This window comes from Pleurodeles waltl, chromosome 3_1, assembly GCF_031143425.1.
Source record: "Pleurodeles waltl isolate 20211129_DDA chromosome 3_1, aPleWal1.hap1.20221129, whole genome shotgun sequence".
Classification (NCBI taxonomy): domain Eukaryota; kingdom Metazoa; phylum Chordata; class Amphibia; order Caudata; family Salamandridae; genus Pleurodeles; species Pleurodeles waltl.
The window spans coordinates 152,137,184-152,152,095 of NC_090440.1; the positions used below are offsets into that span (position 1 = coordinate 152,137,184).

General features: G+C 44.4%; 1 protein-coding gene across 4 annotated transcripts in view; it reads right to left on the reverse strand.

Annotated features, from left to right (window-relative positions):
- Nucleotides 1–14,912, reverse strand: part of LOC138283852 (zinc finger protein 501-like) — an 87,938-nt gene that overhangs the window by 27,173 nt on the left and 45,853 nt on the right. For 3 of the 4 annotated variants that reach the window (XM_069222011.1, XM_069222009.1, XM_069222012.1), the window contains exon 6: nt 12,267–12,380. In XM_069222011.1, the coding sequence (XP_069078112.1) occupies nt 12,267–12,380 (114 nt within the window). The remainder of the gene's footprint in view (nt 1–12,266; nt 12,381–14,912) is intronic. The other variant, XM_069222010.1, reaches the window with a different exon arrangement.

Here is a 14,912-nt window from a genome sequence, read left to right on the forward strand (position 1 = left end):
AAATGTCCAAAAGTCACTGTTATTTCCCCTTGGTGAGTTAGAGGGGACACCGGCTGCCCAACTCCTCATTCTGGGCCTCCACTGGAAAACAGAGGGGTTCCATATCTCGGCATGCAGGTTACACATACAGAGGCAGTGCACATGTGCTTGAATGTAGACAGGGTCATAGCAAGGCTGGAGGGCTCATAAGGGTTCTAAAACAGGTTTTCCCAGTCAGTAAAAGGAAAGAGCAGTACCCAAGGTAGTATTCCTCACTCACTACCTCTAACTAGTACAGAATTTGTTGTTCCCACCAGGACAACAGTTCTTTCCCAAATTAGACAGCTTACTAGTTTAAGTTATCTGGACGGGATAGTGCAGTAGGGTGGCTCGTCGGTCTTTAAAAGAGATATGGAGGATAGGGGACTAGCCCTCCCAGACATACAATTTTATTCCTTTGAGGCCCGCCTACATCAAACCATGAGGTGGCTGGTGGACCCTGACAATTGGGAGAAAAGGTTGTTCCAGGAGATGCTTGGGGGATGACACTTTGGAGCGCCTGTTAATACATGGGGGTAGATCAGAGTACCAGGACCCGTATTTGGTGAGGCATACCGCTGCGCTCTGGGAAACAGTAGTTGGGAATGTACTGCACGGGGCTCCCTTTGATAGGAAGTTGGGGATTTAGGATCTTGCACCGTTCTGGGTGATTGAGGCAGACATGTCTATGGAAAGTGGAGGGAGGGGAACTGTCTGGTTGCAGGAGACCTGTATCCCAAAAAGGTTTTCCTCACTTTTCGAGATGCACAGGAGGCTTTTGATGTGGGCCCAGGCCACTTCCTTCACTACACAAAGCTGGAAAATACAGTGAGAGAGGTATGGCATGGCTTTCCAGCAGAGCTGCAGCCCTCCCAGGTGCTTGGTGGTTTGCACCAATGGGGAGGGGGAAGACACCTGATTAACTTATTTTACAAAGGGCTCAGGAGGGACATGTTTAATACACCCTACACAGCACGACGGGGATAGGAGAGGGAGCTGGATTTGCTGGAGAAGCCCATTCTGGATGCGGACTGGGCACACCCATGAGAATCGGTTAGAACGGTGTCTTGCAATAATAGCTTCTAGTTATTACATTTTAACTTTCTGCACAACACTTATGTCACTCCCTGGCAACTGAACAGAACAGAACCCTTCAAAGTGGTGAAAAGTCTGCGATGTGGGAAGCTGGACACCACCTTTTTGCATCTAGCCTGGTCCTGACTGGAGTTCAGGGGTTTTGCTGGGAGATAGTGCCAAGGAACGAGGAGGCCACTGGTGTAGAGATCTCTCTGACTCGGGGGGCCTGCCTTGTGGGAGTAGTGACAAGACCCTGGGGGCAAAAGATTCCTTATAAACTCACGCAGTTTGCACTCCTGGCTAAACAGTGAGTGGTCATTGGCTGGTTGGGAACCAGAGTGCCACCGGCATTCTCATGACTGAGATCTGCTTTAATGGGGGGTGGCAGAGGACAGCCACATGCGCCTTTCTCGTAACAATGAGGGGGCCACAGAAGAGATTTTGATGTGGGGTGTCCTTCTTCACAAATTTAATGATGAGGGGCATTCATGTTCGAAAGATAGCTTGGAGGTTGGGGTATGACTTCTGCATAATGTGTGTACTTGTCTACAGCTGTTGAAATAGCCGAGAGTGAACTCATGCTGAGAAACTTGCTCAATGACTTGGTTTGTGTTATATTAAGTTCCCCATGCTACATTCTTATGTTCCCCTTTCTGTCATGAATAATATCGTTTCTCATTGAGACATGCTGTAAAACTGAAGTAGGAAACGACTTACTCAGGGATTTTTTGCATTGCATGTTTTGTTGTTTCATGCCTGAAAATCAATAAAACAAAGTTCTTAAAAAAAAAAGTAGTAGAGAGGAGCGGGCAAAGGATGGGTGTCATTTCCTATTGCCCATCTGCACAGGAAGTGACACCACTGGTTTCTCACCCATGGATGCGCTGCTAGCAGGCCAAAGGCAAGCCTATCTCCACCTGTCCACGTGCGGACTGCTCCCAGTGCTAGGAGTCCTGGTTGTCCCCCTATCCATGAACACCCTGCTGCTCTCTTGCTTGCCCTCAACCCCAGCCACTACGCGCCGCACTGCTGCCATACTGCACCAAACAACACAGAAGAAGCGCTCACATGTACCCCACGCTACAGCCACCACTCTTAGCAACCCACTCACTCACATTCACACAAACCAGCCACCCGCTCATGCTCACACACACCAAACAACACGCCACACTCGTATGCATGCTCCACAACACCCGCTCGCTCACCAGACAAGGATTTGGGACCTACTGCACAACCATGCTCTGGACCTGCTCTTTCTCATGCAAACATGGCTAAATCCAACTTTGACACCACCGGGACCCTGCACCAATTTCGCCAGTGACATCATGAATTTCGTTGCACCCCTAATCATCAATGCCAGCACTTTCATCCTCCTCAGAGACCTTAACTTTCACCTACCCAAACCCTATTGCTCTTCAGAAACCTTGGGATAACCCAGTACATTACCGAACCCACCTGCACTGCTGGATGCACTTTTCTTGCCAATCAGCAACATCACAATCAACATGCCAGCAACTATGAATCAATCGACCATGCTGTTATCAGTTTCAGCATACCCATCCTGCACCATCACAGACCTACCATCACCGGAAATACTCGCTGCAGCTACAAAAGCATCTAGAAGAGCTGTGGGCTTCTCCAATCTCTGAGCAAAGGCCTGAGCACACCAACAACTTGCTGAAAGCTATCAAAAACCTCAACAGCTGGATCACCGCATGTGCGGACGCCATGGCTCCCCACCAAGGACAACGGCAAGACCTCAGCCACAGGCTAGCTGGTACACATAGGAACTCATGCTGACAAAACGGAATAGCAAGCAACTTTAGCGTGAATGGAGTACAAGTTGAAACATTACAGATAGACATCTTCAAATCAGCCCTATGGTGCTACCACCCGCAACTATGGGAATCCAAGCGCACTGCTCTCGCAGATTGCATCGACACCAGCGCAAACAGCAACATGGAAAACTTCACCATCATCAAAGATTTCACTGCACCTCCTGCCACCTCCAGGAACATCATCCCATCTTAAGACATTTGCAACAAGCTCTCAGAATTCTTCTGTAGTAAAATCACCTCTATATACAGTTACTTCAACCCTTAACTGGACCCTGTCACAGTTGCAACTCAACTTGCCATCAAGATTGAAGTATGAACCCTGACCTTGTAGCCTGCCGTCACCTCTGTTGAAATCGCTGCTACCAAGAAGCGCATCCACTCATGGACTTCATCTAACCCTTGCTCCCACATCTTCACCAAAGGACTCCTACCAGTCAGTGAAGCACAAACACCCATTCTCAACCCCTCCATCAACTCGGCCACATTCCTGGACACCTGGAAACATGCTACTTCATGCCTCTGCTCAGGAAACCATCCGCTGAACCAGACACACTTTCCAACTACAGATCCATCTGCCTCTTACTGTAACCGGCAACGGTCTTGGAGAAACTTATCAACTTATGCCTCACTGACCACCTCAGCAACCACCAGTTCCTTGATGCTATGCAGTCAGGATTCAGGCTCAACCACAGTACAGAAACAGCACTCACTGCCACCATAGACGAAATCCGCATAACCCTTGAGAGAAGAGATACAGCACCCCTCATTCTCCTGGACCTCTCTGCAGCATTTGACATGGTCTCACACCCTATACCTCATCATGCACCTGCGTCAAATTGGCATCCGAGGACCTGCTGTATACTGGATATACTCCTTCCTAACAGATAGAACACAAGCTGTCAGCATGGCACCTTACTCCTCGGAAGCACGCACACTCCTATGCGGAGTGCCTCAAGGCTCATCACTCAGCCGCACCCTCTTCAACATATACATGATCCCTTTTGCCAACATCATCCGCACACACAAAATCAACATCTTCTCCTACACAGATGGCATGCAACTCATTCTCTACCTCTCGGACAAGACCCAACACAAGAAACAAGTTCACTGCCTGTACGTCCTAAGCTACTTACTGGGTAAAAGTCAACTGTCTCAGGCTTAATGCGACAAGAAGTAGCTGTCTTTGGGAAGAACACCTCACCATGGACTGGCGGCCAGACAAACACGTGCCCACACCCAGAACCTACTCCAGGACCCTTGGACTAACAGCAAACCATATATGACCGCACAAGTCAACGCTGTCACTGCATCCTGCTTCCATACCGTGAAGATGCTGAAGAAGATCTTCAAATGGCTCCCAGGCAACACTAGAAAAATTGTCACTTGCACCTGGTTTTTGAATTTCAATTAACCAACCTATCATAAGCAGGGCTAGGCACACACACCTGCTCAGCACTAAGATACACTCACGAGTAATGGTGCGTTTTACAAATACACAGAACATATCACAGAGGAAAGGCCCTGTTAAATGACATGTTTATAATACAAAAGGATCTGGTGTGGGCAAGGCATTTGATGGCAGCCTGTTCCCAGCCAAGCTGCTTCTGTTCACAGCAGGAAGGAACCTGGCTTCTGAAGTAGCCAGGGTTAGTTTTGTAGGGAGTACACTCATTTTAATAGGGCAGCCTCTAGTTCAGTCACAGCTCTAGAAATGGATACTTGGGTCCTGGCATCTTGAAAGACTGCCAGAGCAGGGATTGCTGGGACAGTAAGGCAAAAGGAGAAACATTTGAAACCTGGTTAGTAGATATCATCAAACACTATTATTTGCAACGCGCTATAACAAATGCTTCCCATCGCCAGCACCTCAAAGGATAGCTGGACTTGGGAAGAAGAGAAGACAAAGAACCGGTTATTATACTTGTTTGCTGTATCTACTCTTCCTTGTACACACAGACTGGAAGTGCCTCCCAAGGGCTAGGCCATCTAGCATGCTGTTGCACCACTACCATGCATTTATTTTGAAGTTTTATAAAGCACTAAGAGGTTTGCTGTTAACAAAGCCAGGTTTCATCTTCACATTATAATGGATTGCAAGTTTTTATGACCTTTCCTCATTTGTTCCACTCAGGGCTTTTTTAGCAACAGGAAACGAAGCTGAAGAAATTCAAGCTCCATAATTACTTCTAAGTCTGAATGTAAAACTCAAAAGCAGGTAGAGGCAGCAAAGTCATCCCCACCAGCAATTAATCTCTGCAGCTACATTTTTAGGTTGAGCATAGCAGCGTGCAAGCGCTGCTTTCCGATGTGTTGTTATCTATCTGTGGGGTTTAACAACGCCCACCTCATGCCTATCACTTTGATTTGTTTGTGGTCTTGCCTTTTGAAAATCCCTGGATGATGTTGCTAAATGCTTTACGTTTGTTGTGCCTTGGGCGGTTTGGTTACCGCCTTTGGGACCGACCCCGTTACATGGATAATTACACAATTGCAGATATGTTTAACTGTGGCGAACTACTTTTTTAATTTTGTCCTTCTCGTTCGCGCTAATGTTCATGGAGGGCATGGTGCTTATAAGTTTAATACAGCGCAAACTTGATCAGTGGTATTTGAGTGCTTTGCATGACTACCAGGTAGTCATATTAATTACTTTGGGGGTTATTACAAATTTGGAGGAGGTGTTAATCCGTCCCAAAAGTGACGGTAACGTGACGGATATACCACCAGCCGTATTACGAGTTCCATAGGATATAATGGACTCGTAATACGGGTGGTGGTATATCCGTCACTTTACCGTCACTTTTGGGACGGATTAACACCTCCTCCAAAGTTGTAATAACCCCCTATGTCTCTCCTTGCTCTGTGACAGACATGCTGCATTGAAGCTTTATAGAGTGCAAACTTGTGTTGAGTTTTCTGGCCGACTACTGTGACAAGCTCAGTCGCTGTTTGCAGAGCATTCTTTGCGGATAAGTGTTTTTCCAGCTCTCTTCCTCGTCCTCTTCCAGATCACTTGAATGAACTCAAGAAGTCAGGCACGAGACAGGACCACAGCCGGCTCAAGCATGGCTAGCACCGAGGACCGGCTAATTTTATTACCTTCACAGAAACTTCAAAAGGCTTTGAGGCTTTAATGGCCACCAGTGCCGACCCTAGAAGTCTGCTAAAATGCTGCATAAACAGTGGATTAGGGCCAAGCAAGGGCCAAAAGCTGCTTGCAGTTTATGTTTACATTGTCATCTGACCCCACAGGGTGGGATGCGACTGATCCCATGCTTTAAACCCCCGTTGTGTACAGTGGCATTTCAGTTCACTGAACTACAATTCTATCATATTTATTTTTCATTTACAGGTGGAGCCGCAGGGCTAAACTCACTCAAAGGCCTCAAAAACAGAAAAGCGAGTCACCTTTCAATCTGGCGTACCGTCATCCTGACAGCCACTTGGATTGTAACAGAGGTTATTTGTGGGGCAGATTTTCTTTGTGAAAAACTGTACAACACATGAAAAAGCGACTACATTTCCCGCAACTGGTCTGCATTTTTTCTTTGTTTTAAGCAAAAAATTATCTGTGCATAAAATCAGTTTGCCCCAAACTCTCCTTTGTGCAGGGTGCCAAATTAAAATCACTGTAAAATAGTTTAGGACTTTTTTGCACTAGTGCACAATTTATGCAACGTGGTGCCAGCTGCAAAAAAACATTCTCCTTCAGCTCTCAAGTGCTTGGCAATGCTGCCGCCTACATCAATCCAAAATTCATCACCTTGTCATATGCAGGAAACTTGGACTGATTTTCCTTGGTCACCAAGTGCACAAGACAAGAGTCCCAGATGAACATCCTTTGGGAGGAGCGTTGGTCAGTTTTTTGTTGGTTCAGTCCAGTGTATTTTAATCTAGAAGTGCTCTCATAACAGAATAAAGACAATGGGCATGATTAAAACTTTGGAGGAGGGTGTTAATCCGTCCCAAATGTGACGGATATACCACCCGCCGTATTACGAGTCCATTATATCCTATGGAACTCGTAATATGGTGGGCAGGATATCTGTCACATTTGGGACAGATTAACACCCTCCTCCAAAGTTGTAATCAGGCCCATTATGTTCTTAGGTCAATTGCACAAGCGCCTCGACCTGTTGTAAGTATTGTGGGCTTTTAACCATGCCCACCTCATGCCTATCACTTTCACTCGTTTGTGGGCTTGCCTTTCAAAAATCCCTCGATGTCACTGGTAAATGCATTACGTTTGTCCCGCCTTGGGGCGGTTTTGTTACCGCCTTGCAAACTGATCCTGTTACACAGATAATTGCATGATTACCGATATACTTCAGCGAGGGTGAATTCTTTTTTTTCTTTTGTCTCTCCCCTTCATGCGCCATGGCCCTCATATCACTCACAGCTCCAACAGTGTGAACTCCATTGGTGGTATTGGAGCGCTGGTCACATTGTTCACACTGTTACCTAATCAGTCTTTTCTTTTGGCTATCCCCGTCACGCTCCATAGCTTTTCTAAAACACTTATAATTGATAAATGCTTTACTAAAAAACACAGAAATCTGCAAGGGAGAGCTGATACTATAATATTCACTGCACTCAGGAAAAGTCGTCCCATAATGCTTTGCGAAGCTTTCTTTTTTAAAACATTTTCGCCCCGTAGCTCAGACTGTGCTGGTCCTAGGACAATGGGACCATCACCAAAACGTTCAGCATGACACACCCTTTCTGTTTAGATCATCTCACGGCTGTAACTTGTTTTACATTTGGGAGTAGTTTTTGGTCTAAGGGGCTTAGTATTGCAGTAGGCCTGCTAGGCCTGAAAATATGTAAGGCACTATGCTCTCTAGGGGCTACATATATGGTTGTACTACATTATTTTGTGATATTTTATTTCTATGTGGTTATGCCCTCTAGAGACTAATTATATGATCACATGACCATGTTTTTTACAAACAATATTTTTATTGTGGTGTCCTCTAGGGGCAGTTCGGAGCATTACAGTCAAAATACTACAATATATGCTGCACTCAGTCATCCCATAATGCTTTGCAGGGTATTTTTTTACAAAACATTTTTGTTTTGCTCATAACTCAGTTTGTGGCGGTCCTAGGACAATGGGACCACCTTCAAAATGTTCACCATAACCTGCTCTTTCTGTCTAGACCACTAGGGATTATGACCCCGCCTACCGCCATGGTTTCCGTGCCATCTGTAACACCACAAAAACCATGGCAGCAGGCCCTATTAGTTACAGGGACCTCTCCAGGTACCCCCCCACCTCTCCAAAGCCCCCCCACCCTCCCATACATTCATGCACCCCTCACACACACACACACACACATTCCCACATGCTTCCACGCATGCATACATCCATTCACACACAAGGCCATATTAGTTACAGGGACCTCTCCAGGTACCCCCCCACCCTCCCATACATTCATGCCCCCCTCACACACACACACACACACACACACAGACACACATTCCCACATTCTTCAACGCATGCATACATCCATTCACACACACATACCCACACACTTTCAAACATACACGCAGACATGCATTCACATCACACAACATAAACGCACTCACACCTCCATACATACACACATGCATCCAACATGCAACACACATCCACATACACACAAACATTCACACACACCCACACACACAACACTCCCACCCTCCTCCCCTGTTGGAGACTCAACTTACCTGTGTTCAGGGGGCCCTCTGGCAGGAGACGGGACAGGGCGCTGCTGCCACCAGCAGCGCCCGCCAGCAGTACACTGCCAGGCTGTATTATTGGTCATAATACGGCTGGCGGCGGTCTACTGGTGTGGCACTGTTGGTGGCCTTACCCCCATCTGCCGGCATGGCCACAGCTGGATTTCCGCCCTTCTTGTGGTGGAAATCCGGCTGTGGTCATAATAGGGCTGATAGCTGGTAGCTGCAGTGACGGTCTTTTGGCGGCTATCGCCGCGGCAGTAGGCGTTTTTTACCGCCAATGTCAAAATGAGGGCCTATGTTTCTTACAAATGCTATTTTCTTTGTGGTGTCCTCTAGGGGCTGTTCTGGGCAATAGAGTAGAATGTTAACATTTTATTTCTGATAAAGGTTTTTTGGGGGGTTTATATGAAAATTGTAAATCACTCCTTATTGCAATTATGACCCTGATTCAGGCCAATTTACCATCCTTATTACACTATGACTGTTTGAACACTCTGCATATGTTTGGGTGACCCTTCTAGTTTATTTCTCTCGTTACTCCTCCGTGGCTGTTTTGTTTTGTGAATTGTGTTAGCCAGCCAGCAACTCTGATGGTGGGGTGGTAAAAGTGATATTCTATTGAAATTAGCATGGCAGATTTAAATTAGGATGATAAAAGGCAACATTTTCATTTTGGCTGCTGATAGAGGAAGAAGGTAAATGGAAGTAATTTAGTTATATGCAAGGCCACTGGAATAATGTGGCAGGAAAAGTCCAAATTATGAGGCAGGGTTTACTCATTTATGTGGCAAGAAAAGCCCAGCAATGAATTTACAACGCTAATAGCTCTAACTCTAGCAAATGCAAGACACATTCCATTGCAAATGCTTGTTCAAGTTTATCCTCTTGGAGATTTTAGCACCACAATGCATGGCTTCAGCACTATCGACATCCAATGTGTCTGACTTCACAGAAGCCAGTCTGGCTACGGTACCTTGCCTCACCCTGCTAGACCATTTAGATTTCCACAAATTCTTATAAGTCAGAAGGTAAATAGGCTGACTCTGATGGTTCGGGGGTGTGGAATTCTTATAGCCCGACTCCCAGGACATTGTTTGGGGTTCAAGGGCGACACGTTTTCATGTTTATTTTGTCCTTGGGACAAGTAGGCCCAACCACCTGCAGCACAAACCCTTTGGCTGCCAGTTTACAGTACTGCATTATGGATCAGGGAAGGGTATAGTCTGCAGTTAAGGTAATATTCGTGTCCATATGTTAATGCTGTTCGAACCTGTATTTATGGTTCATTAATGCAAAGTCTTTATTATTAGGATGAGCGCTCTAAGGAAATGTTTTTCAGCTCGGACTCCACTGCTGACAGTGGTCCCAGTATAAAGATGTGTACACACGTTTGCAAAGTTTAACAATATGAGGCTATGTACAATGATCCCCAAATGCTCTCAGGTTAGATGTAAATATCTGTAGAAGCTTGAAAGCAAGAGTCTCTGCTTTCAAATTAAATGTTCACAAAAATGCAACTAGGGAAAAAACGTTTTGCTAAACTACTGTGAAATGTTGGGTAACATTTCTTTGGAGCACCATCTACTAAAATGTGTTGATGCATGTTAGTATTCCCCAAAAATATTCATAATGGAAAATCAGTGCAACCAGTTTCACCAAGATTATGGGAAACATGAAAATAAACAAGCACTGACAAAGCCAAATAGGTATGACATTAGTGATCAGCCTTTTGGTTTTGTCAATGCGTATCTTGTTTTGACATGGTTTTTGTAAAATTATTGTTTTGGGAGATGGCAGGCCCTTACCATTATAACAAACATTGGCAAAAAGCAATAATTTTGGGTATCAAAAAGTACACATGTCCATCTGTGTCTCTGGCACTGAACAAAACTACTTTGTGTACCAATATGTTCCTTGTGAAAGAGCAGAATGTGGTCACTCACAGTGAAGCAAGCCTGTAGATAGAGACAGAATTTTAATAGAACACAAAAGGTCTTGGTTAAAAGAAGACCTAGTTAGAGGCCCAATCCTTAAATAAAGTCACAAAAGTGTACCCATAAATATGCCCCTGCATTAGTGCAGATTTACAGCTTTTATGAACTCATAATATATTACAGAAGTAAGCCAGGAAATTGTACTTCTAGAAAATATTTGTGAAGTACATTTTAGCACATGCAAATATATATGTGTAGATTTGCTCTTGCGAAAATCTGTCAAGCGTTCAGAAGTTCACTTTCCCTTCACCCACTTTTTCCCCCAACAGTGGAAGAAGTTTTAACCTTTCTCAGCATGTGAAAAGATCAGAGAAGAGCTGGTACAAACCGGTAAAATATGAAAGGTAGCCAATTTACAGTCTCCAAAGCTCATTTCAACCCTGGAACTATTGCTTTCCGCAACCACCAGCCTTAATATGCAGGTCTGTGGAAAGGTGGCAAAATGAAGGAATTGCTAGAATTCAAACCCTTCAGCCCTGGTATAATCAGAGAGGCTATTATCAGAGCCCTCATACAATGAGATTGTGCAGCATTACGTGACACCAAAGGGACTAATGGATTTTCTTGCAGGACAAGTTGATTTATGAGGCAACCTGTCCCACGGACAAGTAGCTATTCTATTAAATTCCACAGCCCTGTGGTTCAGTGGGCTATAAATGATCTGCGCTCCAGCATCGTCAGCCTCAAAAGGTGCATAATACCCAGTCACCTGTTCTCATTGACTAGCAGTGACATTTGTTTTTTCTTGGCACTTTTAAACTTTAAAAATTCACAACTCCTGGTCTCTTAAACCTATTTTAGCCATTGTTTTTCTTTTTTCCCTACATTTATTGGAGCTTTTTCAATTGTTTTGGGGTTTCTTTTTCAAATTTCTGCTGCTTTGTGTCATTGCTATCAGGGGTTCTGTCCGGGATTTCTCATTGCAACTGTGTTTTACCTATCTAGGCAGTGGATTCCTAGCCTGATAGAGCCTTCCCCAACTTATGTTCAAGGATCTCACATTGTTTTTTTCCTCAAAATTGATGCCTTAATAGGAATTGAAGTGCAGTCAATATAACTAGTGACTAACAATAGTGTTGCACTAGTCTCAAGGAATGGCCTGATGTGAAGACGAGTTGATGTCATGGCATTTAGCATGGAGTGGTTTTATGTTTTAAATGGGATGGCATCCAAGTATGTTTTGCATTGTGGATATGACACTAGATGTGGTTTCTATTGGCGGAGTTGAACACTTGGTAGGGTAAGAATTTTGGACAACAGATGTCTTTTGAATTGAGGGCTAGTCTGTCATCATGTCTTATACGAAACATATTTTTCAAAACTATCCTGACCAAGTAGGACAGGTAACCAGTGAGTAGACCCTATCTTGCTTCATTTATATGGTCGCTGGATTTATTGGGCCCTGCACAAACCTGATTAAACCCAGCCATGGTATCTAATCCCATGTATATTAGAGGAAGCTCTTTGCTAGTGCCATATTTAATATTGCATAGTACTTAATCTCTCGTGGAAATCAGGAACAGAGAGCACCACTAAGGGCCATATGTACGAACACATTTTCCCATAGACACAGAATGGGCAAAACTGCTTGCTACATCTGGCCCTAAGTCCTCACCTGTGGTGTTATCAATATGTCTGTTCCTTCCAGAGTTCTGAACATTGTAGGAATAGCCTTGAGCTTCTCCTTTGATTCCAAATGAAACTTCTTCTGTGAAAATTGTACGTTCTTCTGAAAAGAAAATAATTAATTAAAATATAAATTAGTTGACACACAACCTTGCACTTGGACCCATCGTACTACTCTGCACATGGGCTCAAGCAACCAGCATAGTGAATACTTTGTTTATTTACTGCAGTTTGGGTAAACAGACTTTGGCGCATTAGACACCAATACAACTAAAATATTTTAGAAAAAAGTGCAATCAGCAAATGTCAGTACTTGATAGGAAAGAAAATCTCAAAGAGTGGCTGTAAAAGAAATATCCTAAACAGGAAGACTTGGGTAACTGGACAATCAGGGGGTCATTCTGAGTTTTGGCGGGTGGCGGAGGCTGGCGGAATGGGACTCGTAATCCGGAGGGCAGCGCTGCTTCCAGCAATGCCCTGGCGGATTACAACTGCCGGGACCGCCAGGCTGGAGGCTGACTGCATCCTGGCGGTGTCAGCGTTATGACCGCGGCGGATCAGCTGAGGTTGGAAAGTGGTGTTTCGGACCGCCACTACCACGGCAGTCCAATAGCCACCCGAGTCTGGCAGTCTCAAGACCGCCAGACTCAGAATGACCACCTATGTCATCTGTCACACAAAGGCCCATATTTAAGAAAGAGTGGCACATCAGAGTTGAAGCACCACTTTTTCTGCACCCCCTAACGGCACCATGGTCGCGCCATATTTATAATACGGCGCACCACGGCAGTTGTTAGCACAATAGTGTCAACATTTTGTTACGCTATTGTGGCACTTTGCTACAGTAGTGTAAAACAATTTGACCCTAGTGTAGCAAAGTGCAAGAAGGCCCATAGGTTTCTATGGGAGCATCATTTTAACGCCTGCTCTGAGCAGGCGTTAAAAATGATGCCAACAATGGCACAGTAAAATCTGTTAAATTTCACTGCACCATTTTTGCAGGTCTCCCAGTGCCGGAACGCCCCCCCTTGCATACATTATGCCTGACGCAGACATAATGTGGCGCAAGGGTTTACAAAGTGGCGCAAAGCATGCAATGCGCCACTTTGTAAATATGGCATGTGGAAAAGCCACTTTAGTGCTGCCTTAGCAACAAAAAAATGACACTATGGTGGCACAAGGGGCTCTTAAATATGCCCCAAATTATTTAACAGTGCCAGAAGTGTGCCCAGTACTGTCACACTTGAGTCTATGACTTGTCAGGGCATAAAGCCCTTTGAAGTCCTGCCGTTAACAATGAAAAAGCAATAATGAACAGGCAAGTTATAACTATAGGTAGTCACAAAGAGGAAATCCAGGTGCTACAGTGATGAGGGTATTATTGTAGCCTTTATGACACATAGGCTCATTGGAATATAAACACATTTGCAAATTGTCTCTGCACGTGCCTCACATGTGATCAATGAATTACAAAGTTTACTTTTTCTCACTTTATTAAATAAATTGCAATGGAATGTACACATAAGAATCTATTTACTCATGTCTGCCATTTGTGGTCTACTTTTTTGTTGATGTAAATGGACCCATTACCGCTTTAAGCGGGCAGCTCGATGATTGTTTTGCATTTGAGTATTTTCTTCTTTCTTCATGGTTACCAAGGAATCATACTAGGGTTTATTTGCACACATCCTATGAACATGCAAACAATTCAGAATCCCTTTCAATAACACAAATTCTCCATATTCTAACCAGGTAATACAATGCACTACACCAAGCCTCTTCATTTAGCTAGGCTACTGATTTGTTTTGTAAACTGTCCAAAATCTAATCACGGTGACTAAACTCTGACCAGTCAAAATTAATTTTTTGTGTCACATGGTAAGTATTTCGCATTATGTTTCCTTGATCTGGATTGCAATCACCAATCCTCAGCTGGTTCAGGCTATGATTGGGCATAGATTCCTATACTGATTGCCCATGCACCTCCCTTTCAATTTATGGGCAACGTTTCTGGTGGAACTGCTCAGAGTCAAAGATAACAAATGGGTCACAAATTTACTTTAGGTGAAAGATGGCGGGGTGGTACTGCAGTCCAGAAAGTACAGCTTGTTTCAGGCTTTAAAGTGGTTATAAGGACAGGTGAGGGAGCTATTTCATCCCTTGCTTCCTTAACAATGTTAACTAGAACATGTCACACTTTCTTTTTTGCGCTGCTTCTGCCATGTCTACTACAGTTACCTTTACCCCACCTGCAATATGCAAACTGACACCAGCTGGAGCCTGTAAGACAGTGTGGGGCCAATTCTAGGCTTGCTATCTATCCAGATATTGGATACTTTTAGGTTGTTATTGATCTTGGGTATTGGTCTACAGAGGTCCTGGAAAACACTGGGACCAACACTTGCCTCTAAATAGCACGAAGTGCTTTAGTTTAATTCCCTTCTTACTGTTACTTCTTTCTCTTGGTGTTCTCTTATTAGAGATCAGATTCTCAGTTTTAAGTTCTCTGAAATATTCCTGAAAAGAATGCATGAACCTTTTTTAGAGATCTTCAACTGTACACTGCTGCCTTTTCTCTCGGTTTGTGCTGTAAAAATACCACACACAGGCATCTTTCTGTATTCCATCCATCACC